This window comes from Triturus cristatus, chromosome 5_2, assembly GCF_964204655.1.
Source record: "Triturus cristatus chromosome 5_2, aTriCri1.1, whole genome shotgun sequence".
Taxonomy (NCBI): domain Eukaryota; kingdom Metazoa; phylum Chordata; class Amphibia; order Caudata; family Salamandridae; genus Triturus; species Triturus cristatus.
In genome coordinates this window covers 1,096,673,571-1,096,683,918 of record NC_140588.1, presented here as the reverse complement: position 1 = coordinate 1,096,683,918, position 10,348 = coordinate 1,096,673,571, and the positions used below count along the sequence as shown (strand labels likewise).

The window sequence follows — 10,348 nt, the reverse complement described above, 5'->3', positions numbered from 1 at the left end:
CTGCCCTGAACTCTCATTGCACTCACTTTACAGCAACATGTGGTATTGTAGCAGGCAGAGGTCAGGCAGGGCACTAGGACCCAGCTTAATGACCAGTGGCCATGTAGTCACTGACTGGGGTGGAGTCACAAGGGAGGAAGGGAAAGAGGAAAAGCAGGAAAAAAGGGCACTGATGAGAGAGGATGGAGGAAAGAGAACATGATGTGTTGTTGTCTAAAAATAGAAAATATTACCTGATGCTCCATGTGTGGCATCTCTTTCCCAGAAGAGATGCCACACAATTCTCTTTCAGAAAATAACTCAAAATTCTTCTTTACTGAACAATCCGTGGGCTTACACCTTTATGCCATGGAGGCCCTGAGCTGTGTTGTACATTAATTGAGTCACAAGAAATGTCAGCTGCATCTCAACAACTGTTTGACCTTCTTATCTGCAGATAAGACGGAGCCAATAATATGAAGAGGGAAAACCAGAGCTTGGGGACAGATTTTAACCTGAAGGGCCTTTCCGAAGACCCCAAGATGAATCTTATCCTCTTCTTTATTTTTCTTTCAATCTACATGACCACGCTGATTGGAAACAGCATCTTGATTATTGTCAGCAAAGTGGATAGCCGTCTCCACACACCTATGTACTTCTTCCTGAGTAACCTCTCCTTCTTAGACATCTGCTACACTACCAGCATTAGTCCAAAAATGCTGGCTATTTTCTTGCTAACAAATAAAACTATTTCTTTTTCAGGATGTGCAGCACAAATGTACATCCACCTGTCCTTGGGCGAGACAGAATGCATCCTCCTCGCCGTCATGGCATACGACCGCTATGTCGCTATTTGCAACCCCTTGCACTACATGACCATCATGAACAGGGCGGCCTGTATCAGGATAGCAGCATCAACTTGGATCAGCGGCTTCCTTCTGTCCATAGTTCATGTGGCATCCACATTGCATCTTCCCTTGTGTGGCAATGAGATTAACCACTTCCTGTGTGAAGTACCAGCTGTCCTGCAGTTGTCCTGTACTGACACCTTCATCAATGAAGTTGTCATCTTTGTTGTTGGTGTGCTGATATTGCTGATCCCAGTGTTCCTAATTGCAGCAATTTACCTTCGCATCCTTGTGACTATCCTCAGAATCAAATCCACAAAGGGACGATCCAAGGCATTCTCCACCTGCGCCTCCCACCTGACAGTCATCACCATTTTCTATGGCACTGCCATCTTTATGTACATGAGACCCCATTCAAGCCACTCTCCCAACTTTGATAAAATGTTATCTGTGTTTTATCTTATCGTGACACCGATGTTAAACCCCATGATATACAGTCTGAGGAACAAAGACGTCATAGGAGCCTTGCAAAAATCAATAGGAAAGTGTGTATAGAAAGAGATGTGATAGACTTAGAATACAGTGATGTAAAAGTGTCATATTGGTCTGACAAGTGCTGGTTATTGGCAATGTAAGGTGAACTGACCTGAAAATGGCCACAACATGCCTCCAATAATTCCTATTCAGGGGCAACAGCCAGTGAGTGTTGGTGTGGAGTTTGAAGAGTACTTGCCTGTGGATGTGGAGCCAGCAGCGTTCTTTGAGGTGAAGTGTGATGTGAGTGTGGAATGAGGGATTGATGGTTGACCTGCCACTGAGTTTTACATGTTCTGGAGTCTTCTGGTCAGTTGAGCATTAATTCCAGCATATATGTAGTTGCCATAGCCCTGTTTGCTGGCTATAAGGGCTTGTGTAAAGGTGTTGGGAACCATTTGAAGATCCTCTTGAGCATCTAGAGCGTTTAGAAGCAGGAGCTGGAGATTGCATTCACTTGACTGGTCATGGGGAATTGGTTGTTGATTACTATTTGCAGGTTCTTTCATGGGTTTGCTGGGAGTGGTGTGGGTCTGAGTTCTGCAGTTTCAACAAGGAAGTATCCATTACTGTGCAAGGTCTACCATGAATCAACTCTTGTGCACACTCATTCACTCACTATTCTTAACGCCCAGTTTTGCATCTCTTGATGCAAAGTGGGCGTTCCTGACCTGACATGACTGGAGAAATGTCGCTAAGCGACATTTCTCCTATTATCAAGCCCCACGCTATGAAGCATAGCGGCAGGAAAACCCCTGTTATCGCTACTTTCCTTACGCCTGCTTCAGGACTGACTTAATCATGATATCCTATGGAAGGTGGATATCATGGCTAAGTTTGTGAGTCCCTATCAACAACCTAACGCTACATTTCGTGAGATTATCGCTGGGTTTCCAGCGATAATCTCACGTTAGGCAGTTAGCACTAGGATTTTTAGAGAAGCGTTGCTAATAGCACGCTATCTCAGCGATAGAAATCCATGCAAGGCGCCGATAATTAACCTAGATAATTATCGCCAGTTGTTGTTGATATGCCCCACTTTCAACTGCAAGAATGGAGAGAGAGGAGAGGCGTGATACAGATACTTAAAAACATTTGGGGTATAAATAAGAATAAATGTAAAAGAAAGGAGTGCGCATATTTCAGACAAGTTGTGCTTCTTCAACATGGAATATGGAGCTCGTGAAAATAGACCCAGGAGAGACGTAAAGAGGCATGTTTCACAGAAAATATGTGAATGTGTTTAGAAGCCGGGACATTCAGGTCAAAGAAGGCGCTAGCTAGCACGGATGCTCCTGATGAGCCTGGCTGTCCTTTATTAATATTTCTTCTTCAAACTCCTAATGAAATGTTGGCTTCTCTGTCCACCAGTATGCAGGTGATACTTCATTAATCTCCCCATCAAACCGCTCTGACCATACCTTACTCCACATTTACTGGCTCCATGTGTACATATTTCTAACTTGCTTCCATGTTTTTTTCTTTAGGTTTGTTAAGTTCGTCTGTTTAAGTCTTTCATTTGAAACCGTAGAATGAGATATCTGTTGTAGAAGTAATGTTGTTAAGTACGTACGAGTGGGGTGAAAAGCTTCGGTTTTGCACAGAAATTGTTGATTTGTTATGCACTCTTTCACTTACCCTCCATGTCTCTGGTGAAACAGCTGAAGTGCATTCTCGTGCATGTCTTCGTAAGGGACATACAGCTTGGTGTTTCATGGTCCGCGTGGTTTTTCGTCGTCAGAGTCTTTCATGGTCTTCCCCCTGCGCATGGTCCATTCATAGGAGTTCCAGAGTGTAGTGGTACCGGCAGGTCTATAGTGGTAGGCTTATCTTTTTAGCTGGTGGGCTTTTGCTTTAATGTGACTGAGGTTGCTTATTCTGGCCTGCGTGTGGTGTTTTCAGAATAACACAAGCGTCCTATGCTATTCCTAACATTGCTGATTTTTTAAAATGTGTAATTCTAGCCAATTTTAATATCTAGCTATTATTTTGCCTGTTATAATTGCGCATATTTTATTTTCTCTCCCAAGACCAGTAACTAGTTGTTTAAAAGCATACTGTTAAACCCAACTTCACCATGAACGGTATTAGATGGCCTTGTGCATCACTCACATCACCCGTATTTATTGCTTGCCCTTTTAATGTCCGTACTACTGTATGACCGTCTCACATGTTTTGTAAATGTTGATGACAGCTTAAACGTATTTCAGTTGCATAAACATAGAAGTGATACTTTATTTAAAATATCATATTGTGATGCCATGAACACAACAGTTAGGTGCCGATTAGGATCCTGGAAAAAATGTCCCCGTACGAATCGTATCCGGATTTTTTTCCGTACGAATCGTACATGTACCGTACAAACTGCCAAGTACGATTCGTATGGGAAAAAGTCCATACGAATCGCATTGGGAAAATTCCCCCACACGTCCTCGGGTCATAAAACGTGTCCGACACGTCCCCGGACGATTTTACGTACAAATGTGAAAAGTGAAGTCCGAGCGCGCAAGTACGATCCGTACGGGGCGTCCAATGTTACAACCGTATGGAAAAAACACCGTACGGACCGAACTCCCACCCGTGTATGTACACCAGTGTACGTACACCAGTGTATGTACACCAGTGTACGTACACCAGTGTACGTACGGACCGTACCCCCACCCGTGTATGTACACCAGCGTACATACGGACCGTACCCCCACCCGTGTATGTACACCAGTGTACGTACACCAGTGTATGTACACCAGTGTACGTACACCAGTGTACGTACGGACCGTACCCCCACCCGTGTATGTACACCAGTGTACATACGGACCGTACCCCCACCCATGTATGTACGGCGCGAACCCCCAGCGCTACGCGCTGGGGGTTCGCGCCGTACATACGCGGGTGGGGGTACGGTCCGTACGTACACTGGTGTACATACACGGGTGGGGGTACGGTCCGTACCGTACACTGGTGTACATACACGGGTGGGGGTACGGTCCGTACGTAGACTGGTGTACATACACGGGTGGGGGTACGGTCCGTACGTACACTGGTGTACGTACACTGGTGTACATACACTGGTGTATGTACACTGGTGTACGTACACTGGTGTACATACACTGGTGTATGTACAGTGTACGTACACTGGTGTACATACACTGGTGTACGTACACTGGTGTACATACACTGATGTACGTACACTGGTGTACATACACGGGTGGGGGTACGGTCCGTACGTACACTGGTGTATGTACACTGGTGTACATACACGGGTGGGGGTACGGTCCATACGTACGGGGGCTGGGGGGGGTTTGGCGCGTACTTACGGGGGCTGGGGGGGTACGGCGCGTACCGGGCCCCCTAATCTGGTCGTTTTGCAGCGTACTTCGCTTTCCCGGCACTTTTTGGGTGCCGTAAAAATATTGCCGTCCGGACTGCTGTGGGTACGAATCGTACTTCCTGGTTCGTTAAACGCAGCCTGAGTGCGTACCGACGTCACGTCGGAGGTGTCCCGAATCACATTTGTATGTATTTTTCCCTCGGTCGGTGTTTTGTACGATTCGTACGGAAATGGTGTTTCCGTACGAATCGTACTTGCATGTTTGTACGGTCTTTTTACCGGGTACGAGTCGGACGGAGAAAAGCCTCCGTCCGACGGTTCGTACCCGGTTTCTACAGGATCCTAATCGGCACCTATATTAAAACAGGTTCACATCACGGTTTTGCAAATGAACATTGCTTATATTCTGAATGTAGCTATACTGAATAAGCAGCTATCTATTTTATATGACATCTCTTTATTAATGTAATAACTGCACTTTCACAATTGCTTTATTAACCTTCCTGCTTTCTCAAATTTGATTGAAAATGCACCATTTGTCCACTCTTTTTTCAACATTTTCTCGGGGGGAGAACACCCACGAACCCTCCGTAGGTTGTTCCGGTGCAGTATGAGAATAATTTTACGCCTCATCACTTGCAAATGTCACCAGCCGCCACTGACAGCACCAACAGTGACACTGAATGTGTGAGTACTGTACACAGTCAGTCACAGGTGCGGCTGTACTGTAGTCAGTGCGGCCTGGGGTGCCTGGAGAATTTAACATATTTAAGGCTAGAAAAGACCTCCGCGAGATCATTACCGGGAGCAGTTAAAAACTGCGGCCGACCTACCAGGCCAAGGGCTCTGTTCAAGCGCCGCGCACGTCTTGCTCAGTCCATCCCAGTCTGAGCTGCCCTGCCACACGGCCGTGCAGGACTCAGAGCCGGCTGCAAGCCATGGCTCTCTGCTTCAGCCCTGCCCCCAAATAGCAGAGTAACTCAGAAGGCCGCACTGCTGGACCTGGCAGTCACAGTCCCTTTTTTTCTATTCATTGTATAGAGGTGCACAGGGCTTTAAATGGGATGAAATAACTGAGGGTTCACTCAAAGCGGCGTGGCCAATGTAATTATGGGCGTGGCTTAAAACACATAAGCTAAAAATATGTGCTTAGCATAGTATGCCGCCTGACTTATATTTTGCTGTTTCTGTCATTGCATCCAGTTATATGATACAGCAAGTAACATCATACCTACAACAAGTCAGTACTATTGGCTTTGTCAATGGTTGTTAGTTGCATAAGATAATTAAGCAGCAACTATGGCTAGTATATAATATTGAAAAAGCTTACACGTAAAGCCCTGGCGACACCACAACAATGTTGCTGCTCCTGAGTTTCAAAAAGAGAAGTGGCAATTTGCAGTGTTCGCTATTCAATAGGGCCACGTCACTCGCAACAGCGCTTGGAGTCTTGTGTTTTCAAAAGCAGACACATGGGAGATGTAAGAAGCAAGGATTTCCCTTTCCCTACAACGCTCACCTGGCATGACGTCATGCCGTAACTCCTCCACTTATGAGAAGTGAGCAGTAGGCTAACGTGCTGCATAGCTAAAAATATATAAGGTCCCAAAGGCGAGACCGTTTGCATTGCAAATGCTTGTTTATAAAGTGCTTTGTTCCTCCGGTGAAGTATAGTGATCAATGTATTATTTCGACCTTAGGCCTTAGGTGTGTCTGTTACCACACAGCTGTGTCTGTTTATAATTCAACCTCAAGAATGTAAACTACGCCTTGATGGTTATACGCAGCTTTCAGCAGCGGGTGCATTACTCACAGAGTTCGTGTAAGTCACTTTATTTTGGGGGTAATGCCACATAAAACCCTAACATAAACATGTGTCAGACCTGGCATTCTTGGAGTGGTTCTCCTGTCTTTTTTGCCTCTATGCCCTGTATTTGTGATGGTGTGCTGGACTTCGTTTGTGCTGGTTTATGTACTCTGGGCACTTTACCACTGCTGATCAGTGCTACAGGGCAAGTGTTCCCTGTGTAAACTGTAATGCTGATTGGTTTATCCATGATTAGCATATTTGGTTTACTGATAAGTCCCTAGTAAAGTGCACTCTGTGTGCCCAAGGCCTGCAAATCAAATGCTGCTAGTTGGCCTGCAGCACTGATTGTGCCGCCCACACAAGTAGCCATGTAAAATAGTCTCAGGTCTGCCTCTGCAGTGTTAAAAAATATTTTTTTACAACTAATATGATTTGCAATCCGCATTAAAGGGATTTATTTAAGGTTTCCTTTTTGCCCCAGTCCTGATGAGGCCCAAAAGCAAATGGGCTGAAATGCATCGACTTTACAGTTTGGAGAAGCTCTGACAATTTTTAATTGAACCAAAAAGTTTATTGTTGATCTATTCCGCTGCATCAATTTTCTGTATTTTTTGTGATATTGCCCAGGTGCAGATTGAAACTACTGGGGCAAACCCCCTTTATTCTAATAGCCGCATCGACCTTCAGCACGCCCGGATTTCGACGCATCGCAACTGTGTGCCAAGTTTTCGAACGCATCACCCGTAGACCAGAACCATCTTGGATTTCAACCCATTGTTTCCCCTTACAGTCCAGATTCGAAGCAACACTTCTCCTGCGTGCAGCAGAACTGAGGCATCACCTCCCCAGGGACACAGGAACCGATGCATCACTGTGTTTTTTTAGGCTTCCCTCTTCTGCGCCTATTTTTCCTTATGGATTCTGACATATCCAATGGTAGTGTGTGTGAAATGACCACATCCATAGAGTTCTATGGACAGAATTGCTGAAAACTTTTTAAAGTGATATTTTGAGTGGTGTATGTTGGATTTTTGTCATTTTGGTCTTGTTTGGATTAGATAAAGATATGTTATATTTTTCCTAAACTGGTGTGGTGTCCATTTGTAGTGTATTCACTGTGTTACTGTGTGTGTTATGTACAAAAACCTTACACATTACCTCTGAGATAGGCCTGACTGCTCTTGCCAAGCTACCAACGGGTGAGCAGGGGTTATCTGAGCTGTGTAATCCCCCTACCCTAACTAGAAGGAAGGGTCCCTACTTGGACAGGGCACATACCGCTGCCAACTAGAAAGCCTCATGTCTAACAACATGCCTACAATAATATCTGTATTCATCAAAAAAGTTGATTAAACATTTTTTTTTAAAGAATTAAAACCATGCGTTTCCTCGCAACAAATCATGGTAGTCTATTACTAACAGATGCATATTTCCTCAACAGCTCAGTGAACAGCTGGGACTTGTGACCTTCAGGATACACAAGGATCTGTGAAACAAAACTATTAACCCACTAATTCGTTACACAGAATAGAAATATGATCCATCATTACACACAATGCTCATCAGTGGGCACAATAACCCTCCGAACTATTTCGACATCATTGCAACAAGTGGAAAGCTCATTCATGGGCCTCTGTAGCAGGTGCATTAACCACCACAGTTATCCAGCGTGATATAGTAGGAAAAAGATCACTTACAGTGCTACTGCAGCATGGAGCTTTCCTATAAAAATAAACACAACACCTTGTGCTGGTGAGTCCTGTGTAAAATGGTACATGGCTCCCTGTGCAATGGAGCGGGGTCGATCCTATGCTACAGATGTTTGTTCAATGCACCACCAGTGCCCAGTGCCCACCGGTCGAATTACAAGTGCAGGCCCACCAGTGACGTGACAGGCAGGATAGATGCTTCCATGGCCGTGCAGTGACCCTCGTGGACTCGGCCTGGAGGGCCGACTGCATTGCCATGTTTATATGTCCAGTGTCTGGACTCACAGAGGAGAGAGATTGACGTGTTCTGTCCTGTAACTGCTCAATGCTGCCTCAAGACACCACAAGGCTTCAGCCAAAACATGTCCCTGTCGGTTTGAGCCTGGGATACTTTACATGGTGTGCTACCAGGCAACAATCTAAGTCATTGTTTCTGAAACTGTGGCTCAGGACCTACTGCTGGGTTGCGATTTATTTTTTGAGAGTCGCCAAAGTCGATGTCAATATGTAAGTAATATTTAAGATGATTAACTCTGTTTGCGAACCAGTACATAGGTGCTGAACAATGTCCCCAAATGAAGTTTTTAAACAAACCCATGCAAGTATTTCCCAAGGGAGACTTCGGGTGAACCTTCCAGTATTTGTTGCTACCTGTTTTTTACTTCACAAAGCCATATCCACAGAGGATATGCACACTGCACCTGCTCATACACAACCTCTGTATGACTTCATAAATACATTAACAAATATGGATGTGACCTAACAGTCAAAGCTGCTGACTTTGGAAGTGGGAGAGGCAGCTTTGAGTCCTGGCACTGGCTCAACATCATTTAATCCTGGACAAATCTCTTAATCTCCAATGAATCTGGCCTCGTGTAATGTGATCTGGTTCTCATGTAAACCTCCAATGTCCTTGGGCCGTGTTTGCGATATATAAAAACGCGAAAGATATATATATATATATTTATGGAGCCAAAATGCATTACTGGGCCTCATTTGAACCCAAAAATAGTTATGAGGCATTACCTCATACTCTGATGCAGAAGGGGTTTCAAAAATGTGCTAAAATCACTGGAATCAACACCAATATTTTTCTGAAGCCATGTGATTGTAGTGAATGAATGCCAGAGGCCAGCACCCCACTCAGGAAAGTGCTACAGCTCCAGACTCGAGGGCAGCTTACCATCCTCCACTGTTGTGGGCAGATTGATATCTTGGCCACAGTCAGATATCAAAGGGCACGGTCAAGGTTGTGACATCTACAAACGATCTCTGTTGCTACATTGAAAAATCACCCTGGCCCGTGAAGTTTGTCATTCTAAAAATTGGGTCGTGGGGGCGTGGCCAAGATGGCGGGGTGAGCGGACGTCTTCTCGACCGGCTCCTGCTCCTCGAGGCCCCCGGACCTAGTTAAATCGCAGATTCTCCCCCCCCAATTCTCCGGGAGAACGAGCAGGGGAGCCGTCGGAGCACGGAAGGATGCTGTTTGGTGAACCGGAGGGCGCGACACATGTCCGCGGCGCCCGCCGGGAGGCAGAGACGGCATCAACGACTGGAGGCGGAGCTTCAGGCCGGGCCCTGGGAGAGTGTGCCCGGCTGCGAGACTACGGGAGCGCCGGTCCCGGCGACGCGGCCTCCAGCTTCGGGACGAGGCCCGCCGACGCCAGACAGAGGAGGGCAGCATTGGCCGGGTGCAGAGAGCACACCAACAGCGGCACATCGAGGGGCGAGCTGACATCGCTGGCCGCGCGCTCAGGTCTGGGCTCGCCACGAGGACGACCGCACGTGGAGCGGCGGCCGGACCACAGAGCCCCAGGGTCGCGGCGGAACCCGAGAGGCAGTGGGGTGCACCGGCGAGGTGCAGAACAGCAACGGCCAGCGCCCAGAGGGCGGCAGGCGAGTAGCCTTCAGGACGGCGGCCTTCCCCGGAGCAGCCAGCGGACCCGGCAGAGCGGGGCTGCTGGGACTACACCCCTCCACACGGGCAGCGGCGGCGGACGGACCGTGATACGGTGCACTGCGGAGGACGGGCAGGAGTGGACTGGTGGCCCCCGTTTTCCTTTCCGTCCCCCCCGACCTCGGTAGGTTCCGGCGAGAGCAGAGGAACACCGAGTGGAGCACGAGCCGGGGCGGCCCGGTG

General features: G+C 47.0%; 1 protein-coding gene across 1 annotated transcript; it reads left to right on the top strand.

Moving 5' to 3' along the window:
• The first annotated feature begins 455 nt into the window (after positions 1-455).
• LOC146829756 (olfactory receptor 2K2-like) lies at positions 456-1,382 on the top strand. The gene has a single exon (XM_085606719.1). The coding sequence runs from the start codon at positions 456-458 to the stop codon at positions 1,380-1,382; it is 927 nt and encodes a 308-aa protein (XP_085462845.1).
• The last annotated feature ends 8,966 nt before the right edge of the window (positions 1,383-10,348 follow it).